The 12,750-nt window shown below is 40.0% G+C and overlaps 1 protein-coding gene and 1 pseudogene across 1 annotated transcript in view; one reads left to right on the top strand and one right to left on the bottom strand.

Annotated features, from left to right (window-relative positions):
• The window catches only part of LOC104759464 (ABC transporter B family member 14), a 5,431-nt gene extending 5,348 nt beyond the window's left edge, over positions 1–83 (top strand). Inside the window, exon 10 of the mRNA XM_010482386.2 lies at positions 27–83. Coding sequence (XP_010480688.1) covers positions 27–83 — 57 coding nt within the window. The remainder of the gene's footprint in view (positions 1–26) is intronic.
• The window catches only part of LOC104759465, a 35,652-nt pseudogene that overhangs the window by 15,214 nt on the left and 7,688 nt on the right, over positions 1–12,750 (bottom strand).

Raw genomic sequence — 12,750 nt, forward strand, 5'->3', positions numbered from 1 at the left:
TGAAATACCCGTAAACTATCATTAAGAATTCTTGGTTCACAATATATCTAAAAATGGAAAATCCATGTCTTTTTATCTACTAGTATCTATGTCTACGACTTTCTAAGTCTAAGCATAAGAACACTAAAAAAACCACACAAATAACAAAATTTGTCACTACCTTGATTGTAAAATCTTTCAACATCCTTAAATGCATCATAATCCTCTTCTTGCTAATCGACTGTAACATTTCCTCAACCTTCAATGCGTTCCCTTCGGTACAAAACCGAGAAATCAGCAAACCCGGTATTCTCACATCCATCTTCGGTGCACTCGGTTCCCACTCTCCATATACCTTCTCTGCTCCTTGTACATCGTCCAGCTTTAACAAAGTGCTAATCACAATTCGATATCCATCGTCGTCTATATTCAACGGAGTGCTTAACATATTATTAGCCTTCTCAGCCTCCTTTTTTTCTTCCTCCTTCTTCCTCTTATATCTGTCCCAAAGAAGGTGCACCTCTCTTTTACACCCGGCTACATCACCATACATCTCTATCGCTTTCTTTATTGAACCGGCTTTAGCGTAGGCCTTTGCCATTGCAGCCACTGTGCCACTATCTAGCTTGATTCCATCTCCTCTACCCCACTGTCTCATAAACATTTCCATTTCTTCTACCTTTGATTCAGCCGCGTATATCTTTAAAACGTTGTTCACCATGAGACTATCAGGATCGACGTTGTTCTCCTCCATCTCACGAAGAATCTCCTCCACCATATTTGACTGCTTGTGGAGAGAGAGAATCAAGCTGAATGGTGAAGGTTTCAAGAGGAACCCGAGCTCTCTCATCTTCTTGAAAGTGGTCATGGCTTTAGCCATGTTTTTGTCTGATTTCGCGTAAGAGCTTAAGAGAGCTATGTAGACAGAGTAATCCTTCATGTTCTCAGGGATGTTTTCAAAGTACTTCTCTGCTTCTTCCAAACCCAACACATTCTCGGTCAAGTAAAGACGAGCTGCATAATCTTCCGAATAAAGACTACAAACTCGTTTTTCACCAATCCACTCTAAAACCTAACAGTTGAAAACAAGCCTTATTGTCAAAGTAATGCACCGTACCGTACGTGAACGTCAACAATATTAGTTTGATTTGAAATATTAAAATAAAGTTATAATGAATAAAAACCTGAAGCGCTTTTGAAAACTGATTGGAATCATGGAGATTCTTAATGAGGCATTTGAGATCAGACTGTTTCATTTGATGTCCCCATTGCTCCAAAAGTGGAGTGATAGGTTATTCATTCTTCTGTCCTTTACGGATTTACTGCTCATGAGTTTCTCAGCCAACTCTGTCATTCCCCTGTCTCGATAACCAGAGGCTAACATAGTCGGGATTCGGATATCAAACTCAAGTGGCAAAGATTCCCACACTTTGTAAATCTTCTCCGCCTCGACAATATCATCCACCTTTATGAGAGAACGTATCACAGTTCGGTAACCATCGTTATCACGATGTCCTATGTTCTTCTTGTAAAGGTTCCATATACGTAAAACCTCTTCTTTCTCTCCAGCTTCACCATACAGCTTCATGAGATGGTCGTAAGCTGATTTTAAAGACTTTTTATCCACCAATTTCTCGGTTAAACGCAGCATTTTTATAGCCTTCCCACTTGAACGGGCTCGTACGTAAGCCTTTGCCATGTCAAGAGTTGTAAGCCACTCGAGTTTTATCCCATGAACGGCTTCCCATTTATTCAAAAACTTCTCCATCGCGGTTACGTCACACACAGCTGAGTATAGCTTCAACACGTTGTTTACTGTGACACTGTCGGGCTCGACGTCGTTACCTTTCATCTCACGCAAAAGCTCCTCGACTTTATCTCGATCTTTTAGTGTACAATAGAGAGATATCATTGCATTGAAAGGATAAGGTCTTAAGAGAAGACCTAACTCCCTCATTTTAAGGACGTGGCTTCAGCTTTACACAGGGTTTTCTCTGATCTTGCGTACGAGTTTAAGAGAGTGGTGTAGACAGAGTCGTCTCTAGCGTTCTTTGGAATACTTTCAAAGAACTTTTCTGCTTCTTCTAAGCCTACAACATTCTCTATGAGATGAAGCCGAGCTGCAAAATCTTCTGGGATTAGATTGCAGATCTTTTCTTTACTCATCCACTCTGATACCTAATAACATCACCGTAAGACATCAACTCCAACACCTATAATAAGAGATGGAGAAACCGAATCGGGGGAAAAGGGGGAGAATAAAAACCTGAAGGGCTTGGTGAGATTGGTTGGAATCTCGAAGCTTCTTGATGATGACTCTAACATGTGAAGGGTTCACTTGATTCCCCTGTTGCCGCCAGTGTTCAAGCACCGGAAGGATTTGTGCATTTCGATAGAGAGCATCCGGGATACGGTGCTGCAATGTTTGGCTCGCTGCTGCTGTGGGAGATGATGATAGGGTTCCGAAGGAGCGAATGCCGTAACGCGTTGCGTGTTGTAGAAGAATTCTCATCATGCTCAAGTTGGAAGGAGAAGATACAAGGATCGGAGAACCTAGCTAGCTAGGGTTTTTGTGCCGCGTCTTCTTTATTGGATACTAAAATTTTCATTAATTAATTTTAGGAGATATTGGTAGAATATTTAACGCTGGTGTGTGGTTTCCTATTGTTTAGGCTTGTATAGCAAGCTTTTATTTTGGCTGAAAAAAAAAGAAGCAAGCTTTTATTTTGTTTAATCTTGTTAGAGAAAATAAAAAAAATCACCTAAGATTGTAAGCATTTCATGACAGATGAACATGTCCGATAACAGTTCTACACGTAACTATCCATTAATTAAGTATAAATTAGTACAATATACAGTAAAACCTCTATAAATTAGCGATATTGGACTCTGACATTTTATTAATTTATAGTGATATTGATTTATCTATTAATTAATAATAATTATTTTATAGTATAAATTAATTATTAATTTATAGATATATACTTTAATTGTTTAAATTTTTTAAAATTATGAATTGAGATAATTTTAGCAAAAGAAGGTTAGCTTAAGGATGTTATCAGTTTAGAATTGAATTTGTAATATTTAGAAAACATTATTGACAATAAATTACATATAATCTATAAAACTATCAAAATAAAAATTGTGCATATGTAGAAATTGAAAACTTTAAAAAAACTTAGCTATATTTATGACATGTTATAAAATATTATCTATTATAGGTTTGAAATTACAGCATAATAATTATTTATAGATATGAGTTTTAGAAGAAAATTCAAAATTTTAAAGCATACATATATCAACATATATATATATATATATATTAACATAATTATTAATTTATGATATTTTTGGGACCATATTTTACATCAGAATTTCAAAAAAGTTATTATCTTATTATCTTATCAAATTTTGATATTTTTTACAAACTTGGGACAAACAAAATTTATTAATTTATAGTGTTTATTAATTTATAGAGTATTAGTTTATAGAGGTTTTACTGTATAAACACATTAATTTATCAACATATAAACACACATAACACTAGATAAGGCCGGCGTTATTACGCAGGTAAATTTTTTTAAACAATTATTGAGAATAATTAAGTAGTAATATACATGTCTTTAGATTTTATCTTGTAATATCTTAATATTGAATATGAAACTCTCATATTTCATTTTAATACCCTCTGAGTTCCATTATATAAGAGTTTTACGGCTTTTTTTGCACTACTGTATAATATTTTTTCAAATTTTTATGTATAAATTTTATTAATATAATAATTTATGACTATTTGAAGTATGCAATATATTTTTCTATTGGCTGAAGTTTTATAGATAACATAATATTTATTGTTTATTCATCTTTGTGTTTTTACTCAAAAACTCTTATAGGAGAGTAAGTACCATTTAAATATCTATATCATCGTAATAAACCATATTTTAAGTTTAATTATATATTTCATATTAATGCATAGAACTAAATATTTTATATCAAACATAATTAATACATCATATCAAATCAATATATATATACATTTTTGGAGACAACTATGAAATAAATCCTGAAGTTTAGTACTATTTACAGGGAATGTCATTGACATTAAATATTTTTAATTTATAAAATTAAATAAAAATTAAAGACAATATTTTGCACAACCAAGATTTCTTAAAATTAAGAGATTTTGAAGATATTAATACTCTCTTTAAAATCTCTAACTCCACCTTTTTAGAAACAACTTACCCATATCTATACTAGTATTTTTGCAGCAGTTTTTGCTCAAAAATACTAATAAGGAAAGTTTTTGCAATTAATGCTACTAATGCAATTAATTTTGTCCTCTTGATAATTTATAATTTAAGGGCCTCCATTTATTTAAGTTGTAGACAAAACGATGTCCAAAATTTCATAGGACCCGCGAAAATATACTTTTTTGCTAATAATCTAGACAAAATTTCCGGAAAATAAATTTGTAGAAAAAATTTCCGGAAAATTACATTGAAATAACTATGACATTAATGATATTCTCAATTGCCAAAATGATTTTGAATACAAATGAGTAGACCCTTGATTTATCAGGCATTCAAACTTTAAAAACTTTTATTTGGTTTACTCTGGTTCTTTATTTTAAAGATTTTTAAAAGTTTAAATATGAAAAATATTTAAAACTTTTTAAAAGTTAAATATGATAAATATTATACCGTAGATACATAATAAATATTAAAAATTAAGATGATATAGTGTGAGTTAAAATATCTCCAGACGCAGTTATATAGCGGGACAGATTTTATCGATATTTATATAAATTAAAAAATATCAGTAATTCGGTGTTACACGGGTAAAACATCATTTTATTATGTTGTTAACACTATCAGTATTAGAGAATAGACATATGTAATTAAATTTAAATAAATTTTATATAAAAAAATAATTTTTATTGCGGTATTAATTGGTTTATTTAACAGTTATTATATAATTATAACATATTTAACAAACAAATACAATTTATAATTTTAATATTTTAATTATAAATAATTTTGCTCTACGGTTGATATGTCTATATTTTGTCTCTCCTTAGCCTATTTTTATCATGCATTTAGCTAGGATAACTCATTGGTTTGCATCGTTTTCTGGTTCTTTCTATACACTTTGCACGTCTAGGTAGTTCTTGCATCATCCTTGCATACATGGTGCATTTTGGAGTATTTCATGTATTTAGGAGATGTTGGAAGCCATTCTCGTCCGAGCCATTGTCACCATCTCTGTTTCGTCCGAGCCATTGTCACCATCTCCGTCTCGTCCGAGCCATTGTCACCATCTCCGTTTCGTCCGAGCCATTGTCACCATCTCCGTCTCGTCCGAGCCATTGTCACCATCTCCGTTTCGTCCGAGCCATTGTCACCATCTCCGTCTCGTCCGAGCCATTGTCACCATCTCCGTTTCGTCCGAGCCATTGTCACCATCTCCGTCTCGTCCGAGCCATTGTCACCATCTCCGTTTCGTCCGAGCCATTGTCACCATCTCCGTCTCGTCCGAGCCATTGTCACCATCTCCGTTTCGTCCGAGCCATTGTCACCATCTCCGTCTCGTCCGAGCCATTGTCACCATCTCCGTTTCGTCCGAGCCATTGTCACCATCTCCGTTTCGTCCGAGCCATTGTCACCATCTCCGTCTCGTCCGAGCCATTGTCACCATCTCCGTTTCGTCCGAGCCATTGTCACCATCTCCGTTCCGTCCGAGCCATCCGTTCGAGCCATCGCACTCGAGTGGGATTTAGCTTTCGACGTCTTCATCAAAGTTGTAGGGAATTGAGTTACCTTTCCAACGCCGTTTATTTCAAGTCAATCGGAGGTGTGGTTCAAGAGTTATCATCGTTTTAGTGGATGCGTATACACCACGCTCGAGCCATGCTTCCCCGGCACACACTCCAGCTTGTTTGATCGAGCCATGCTCCTCAGCCTTCCGTCCGAGCCATGCTCCTCAGCCTTCCGTCCGAGCCATGATGACATTGCATTCCATTCGACGCACACGGACTCGATCGCACATGTCGGGAAGAAGGACGTTTGGTTTCACACGCTTCAGGAGATTACCGAACCGACGCTTTACCTTGTCGTTTTAAGTTTTAGGGCTTTCCATGTTGGACTACTATATATACATTTTGTTAAGTCTTTGCGGAGACATCTTATCTTTTAATCTCGTTTTCGTTCCCAGAAGGTTTTTAACCTAGCATCCAAAACACGTTCTCAGACTTGTATTCCGATATCGTTGAGATTTATTGAGATTTTGCATTTGATTCCTTCTACAAAGTTGTTAATCTTATTTTTATCTATCTTATTATGCTTGATTCAATGATTTCGGTGTTTGCATCCTTGACTATGATTTTCGGATCTGAGTAGTGTGGTAGTTCCTGAGGATGGGATAGATTAGGTGGAGGATCTTAGGATGTAGAGTGTTTAAGCTTTGATTGTAAAATTCCCTTCTGGACTAGAGTTAGAATTACTTGTTTCTCTCTGATCAATTGGAACTAGGTTCGAGACATTTCCGCACCCAAAAGGTGTTTGATGAAATGTCTGACCAACTAGTGCCAGAGACTTACGTTCCTAGCCTAAGAGATTAGTTGTCTAGGATGTTTGTTGACACGAATGAACTTGTCTGTCATGCCTGCTCGACCACGTTTCTCTAGCGAGAGCTAGGTATGGAAGTGGTTGCGTCTGAGTAGCTTTTGCCAAGAGATTGGATTAGCTAAGTTGTGATGTTCATTGTTTAGGGATACTTTGCTTATGGTATGTTAAACACTCCTTAGACTAGAATACTCCACCGACATCAATTACCCCATCCTTAGGACTTCTTTCTTTCTGATTTTTATTACATTCCTGGAACTGTTTCGTTTGTTCATGCTTAGAATCGTTTGCGTTTTTATTCACTTTCGCTTCTTGTCATGCATTCTTGTTTCTTGTTCTGTGACTCATTTCCATTTCGCATTTTGATCATTCTAGGACTCTTAGATAAAAACACTCTTTGAATTGGCTTAACTTGTGATTCCTTGATTGCATCTTGATTGCTAGCAACATCCCATTTGGATTGACACCTTAAATACTACAACACTTAAGGTTAATTGAACCTGCTAGGAGACACAAAAATCTTAGTATCAATTTGGCGCCGTTGCCATTTGGGATTCGTATTGTTACATTTGAGATTTCAAGTTTTGCAAGATTAAGTTCTGTTACACTTATCATTCTGAGTACTGACTTGTTTTGGTTGTTTGCTTGTTTGTTTTGCATCTCAGGAACCTGTTGATTGCAACCTTGCATGCACACCAGATCAAGAGGGCATCAGAATCTCCTTCCTGTGATCGACGAAATCAACCGGTTGCAACGCCCACGACAAGCTCGTCAACCCGTTGAGCATCTCGCACACGTCACTATGGAACAACAGCATGAACCACATCAGGGACCGCGAAACATTGGTGCTGGGGATGCACCGAACACTCACACTCAACGTGCTGGAATCGTCCCTCCCGCCGTGCCGAACAACAACTTCGAGATCAAAAGTGGTCTGATTACCATGATCCAAGGAAACAAGTTTCACGGGTTGCCTATGGAGGATCCACTCGACCACTTGGACGAGTTCGACCGTCTTTGTGGTCTCACCAAGATCAACGGCGTTAGTGAGGATGGTTACAAGTTGCGCCTCTTCCCTTTCTCCCTAGGAGACAAGGCTCATCAATGGGAGAAAAACCTTCCCAAGGGATCAATCACGACCTGGGATGGTTGCAAGAAAGCATTCTTGGCCAAGTTTTTCTCCAACTATAGAACAGCACGCCTCAGGAATGAGATTTCCAGCTTTACTCAAAAGAGCTCAGAATCATTCTATGAAGCCTGGGAGCGTTTCAAGGGTTACCACAGCCAGTGCCCACACCATGGTTTCAGCAACGAGTCACTGCTGAGCACTCTATACCGTGGTGTACTTCCAAAAATCCGCATGCTGCTTGACACTGCTTCTAACGGTAATTTCTTGAACAAAGACGTTGAGGAAGGATGGCAACTGGTTGAGAATCTCGCTCAGTCTGACGGCAACTACAATGAGGATTATGACCGCACAGTTCGCGGCGATGCTGGGTCTGAGGAGAAGTACAAGAGGGACCTTAAGAATGTCAATGACAAGCTTGACCGCCTCTTGCTAAGTCAGCAACATACTGTCCATTTCGTATCTGAGGATGACCCTTTTCAAGTTTAGGATGGGAAGGGTGAGCAGTCTGAAGCNGAAAAACCTTCCCAAGGGATCAATCACGACCTGGGATGGTTGCAAGAAAGCATTCTTGGCCAAGTTTTTCTCCAACTATAGAACAGCACGCCTCAGGAATGAGATTTCCAGCTTTACTCAAAAGAGCTCAGAATCATTCTATGAAGCCTGGGAGCGTTTCAAGGGTTACCACAGCCAGTGCCCACACCATGGTTTCAGCAACGAGTCACTGCTGAGCACTCTATACCGTGGTGTACTTCCAAAAATCCGCATGCTGCTTGACACTGCTTCTAACGGTAATTTCTTGAACAAAGACGTTGAGGAAGGATGGCAACTGGTTGAGAATCTCGCTCAGTCTGACGGCAACTACAATGAGGATTATGACCGCACAGTTCGCGGCGACGCTGGGTCTGAGGAGAAGTACAAGAGGGACCTTAAGAATGTCAATGACAAGCTTGACCGCCTCTTGCTAAGTCAGCAGCAGACTGTCCATTTTGTATCTGAGGATGACCCTTTTCAAGTTCAGGATGGGAAGGGTGAGCAGTCTGAAGAAATCAACTACGTCCAGAATCAAGGTGGATACAACAAGGGTTATAACCCCTACAAGACGAACCCCAATTCGTCTTACCGGAGCACCAATGTTGCAAATCCACAAGATCAGGTGTACCCTCCTCAGCAGCAACAACAAGGTATGCAAAAGCCTTTTGTTCCTTACAATCAAGGATTCATGCCTAAGCAACANCAACAACTTCGAGATCAAAAGTGGTCTGATTACCATGATCCAAGGAAACAAGTTTCACGGGTTGCCTATGGAGGATCCACTCGACCACTTGGACGAGTTCGACCGTCTTTGTGGTCTCACCAAGATCAACGGCGTTAGTGAGGATGGTTACAAGTTGCGCCTCTTCCCTTTCTCCCTAGGAGACAAGGCTCATCAATGGGAGAAAAACCTTCCCAAGGGATCAATCACGACCTGGGATGGTTGCAAGAAAGCATTCTTGGCCAAGTTTTTCTCCAACTATAGAACAGCACGCCTCAGGAATGAGATTTCCAGCTTTACTCAAAAGAGCTCAGAATCATTCTATGAAGCCTGGGAGCGTTTCAAGGGTTACCACAGCCAGTGCCCACACCATGGTTTCAGCAACGAGTCACTGCTGAGCACTCTATACCGTGGTGTACTTCCAAAAATCCGCATGCTGCTTGACACTGCTTCTAACGGTAATTTCTTGAACAAAGACGTTGAGGAAGGATGGCAACTGGTTGAGAATCTCGCTCAGTCTGACGGCAACTACAATGAGGATTATGACCGCACAGTTCGCGGCGATGCTGGGTCTGAGGAGAAGTACAAGAGGGACCTTAAGAATGTCAATGACAAGCTTGACCGCCTCTTGCTAAGTCAGCAACATACTGTCCATTTCGTATCTGAGGATGACCCTTTTCAAGTTTAGGATGGGAAGGGTGAGCAGTCTGAAGCAATCAACTACGTCCAGAATCAAGGTGGATACAACAAGGGTTATAACCCCTACAAGACGAACTCCAATTTGTCTTACCGGAGCACCAATGTTGTAAATCCACAAGATCAGGTGTACCCTTCTCAGCAGCAACAACAAGGTCCGCAAAAACCTTTTGTTCATTACAATCAAGGATTCGTGCCTAAGCAACAGTTCCAGCAACAGTTCCAGCAAAGTTCTCACGCTCCTTCCGGACCACCACCAGGATTTTCCCCTCAACAAGTTCAACCTACTCAAGCTCCAGATCAAGAAATGAAGCACATGCTGCAACAACTTCTTCAAGGTCAAGCTAGTAGTTCTCTGGATACGGCTAAGAAATTTGCTGAACTTAGTCAAAGGATGGAATGTTCTTACAATGATCTGAATGTTAAGTTTGAAGCTCTTAACTCCAAGATGAAGTACATGGAAGGCAAGACTGTTTCTATTTCTACCCTAACAACTGGCCAACTACCCGGAAAAGCAGTTCAAAACCCCAAGGACTATGCTACTATCCATGCCATCACCACCCAAGTTGTAGATGTACGGCTCACTGAGGACACTGAGAGTTTAGATGGGGAGGATTTTCTTCAAGATGAAGTTGAGATAAAGGATCCTGTCGAGGTGCTCAAGGATCCAATTGAGTCAGCCAAACAATCTGATCCTGAAGCTACTAAAGAACCCACTGCTCCCAAGGATAAACCTGTGAGATTCATTCCTCCACCATACAAGCCACCTCTACCATTTCCAGTGAGGTTTAAGAAGCAGCTTACTGAGAAGTACAAAGCTCTGTTCGAAAACCAAGTCAAGGAGATTGAACTTAGGATGCCTTTGCTTGATGCATTTGCACTTGTGCCTCAATATCAAAAGTTTTTAACTGACTTGGTAACCGAAAAGACCAAAGAGAAGGAGGAGATAGCTAAAGGAGCTCAAGCTAAGGCTCTGGAAGATGAGAGGGTAGGGCATGACATAGGTGGGGTTATTCATGAATGCAAGGCTGTCATTCAGAAGATGATTATCCCAAAGAAGCTAGAGGACCCTGGTTCTTTCACCTTGCCTTGTTCTCTAGGTCCATTGGCCTTCAAAAAGTGCCTATGTGATCTTGGTGCTTCAGTAAGCCTCATGCCACTGTCTGTAGCTCAGAGGCTAGGATTCAACGAATACAAGTCATGCAACCTCCGCTTAATATTGGCTGATAGGACTACTAGATTGCCTCATGGTCTATTAAAGAACTTGCCCATCAAAATTGGACAAGCTGAGATTCCTACTGACTTTGTAGTGCTAGGAATGGATGAAGAGCCTAAAGATCCACTAATCCTAGGAAGACCTTTCTTAGCTACAGTTGGCGCAGTCATTGATGTCAAGAATGGGATGATTGATCTCAATCTGGGTAAAAACTTCACGATGAAGTTTGATATCAGGGATTCTAGGAAGAAACCAACTATTGATGGACATACCTTTGTGATTGAAGAGAAAGATCAAAAATCTGGGTTTGACATCTTTGAGGATGTGAATGAGGCAGAAACTGAGGTTTTGGTAACCAAAGAGAAAACTCAAAGTGTCACTCGACCATTCTCCAAATCGAGTGCAGTCGTTACCCTCCCTAAGCGTCAAGACCTGCTTCCTAAACCTCACCAACCGCAAGAGTCACGTCCTCCCGCGCTTAACAGTTTGTATGAACTACAAAATACTCAGATTCTAAGGGATTCAGTGAAAGAGTTAACAGCTATGGTGAAGAAGATGAGTGGGAAAATCAAGAAGCTCCAAGGTACAATGAGAAGTTCTCCTCCAAGGAAATTAAGGAAGAGGTTTGGGATAATGAAGAAGAGGTGTTGCAGAGTTCAACCACCACTGTGCGTTCTCAACCATCATCGACTCGAACAAGGTTCAACCGACAGCGTGGAATCAGACTCGACCCATCCTGAGAGGTTCATCACTCTGCACTCGTTCGAGCCATGCCTCCGCTGTCACGCTCGAGCCAATTTCACTCCGCACATGCTCCAACTACCACACTCGATCCACTCAAGCCAACACCCGATCGAGCCCCTCTCTCGAGCCACACACAAAGTCTCCAGCGAGCCAACTCGTCAGAGAACACTCTCTCCGGTTCCCTCCCTAGCACGTCAATCTTCATATGTGTCACGGGAGCGTCCGCCTTCACCCGCTCCTTCACGCCACTCGTCACATGAGTCCAGGGAGAGAAGGAGACACGGTTCGCGAGGTTCCAGAGCCTCTTCTAGTCACCGATCAGCGCGTTGTTCTGGAGCTCGAGATGAGCATGAGGTTGAGGTTGAGCGGCGAGTTGAAGCTCAAGGTAATCATCAGGGCACGCAAGCGGTTGAGAAGCAAGTCGACCAACCAGCTGATGTCACACCCGTGGATCCCGAACAAGGCGAAGAACAGAGTCAGTTTCACGCTCCTCCTTGGGCGAGCACGGACTCCTTCTTCTACTACTGAGGTACTCCGACCTTTCCTTTGTACATACCATTTCATTCCTGCATTGTTTCTGTTGTGATTCTTAAATCCTCCTGCAAATTTTTCTTACACAGGAGACTGTGTAATTTAAGTTTGGAGGAGGGCTTGAGATGATGTATCTAATGTCGTGTTTTGTGACTCTTATTTCAAATTTTTGCATCATATCATGTTTGAGTACGCATCCATCTATTTGCATAAAAAAACCATAAAAATTTGAAAAAGTTTCGAAAATTTCCACAAAAACAGAGTGTTCATGTAGTTTGCAATTGCATATTAGGATTGAGTCTAGGTTTATTCATATAGGGTTGTTGCATTTAGCATAGGGGTTGATGATGATTGTAACCTTGTTAGCATGTTGGATTCAATAGGCTAGGATCAAGGCCCTTGTTCTTAGTTCTTTGATGCTTGTTGATTGAACTTGAAAATTTAAGATTAAAGCATGTTTTGGATTGATATCATTCCATATCTACCTGAACCTAATCCTGACTTGCAATTATCCTGTTATGCATTGAAGTTGAACTCATGGATACCATATACATACTTGGATTGTCTTTCACATTTTTACCAC

This window comes from Camelina sativa, chromosome 17 (assembly GCF_000633955.1).
Source record: "Camelina sativa cultivar DH55 chromosome 17, Cs, whole genome shotgun sequence".
Taxonomy (NCBI): Eukaryota; Viridiplantae; Streptophyta; class Magnoliopsida; order Brassicales; family Brassicaceae; genus Camelina; species Camelina sativa.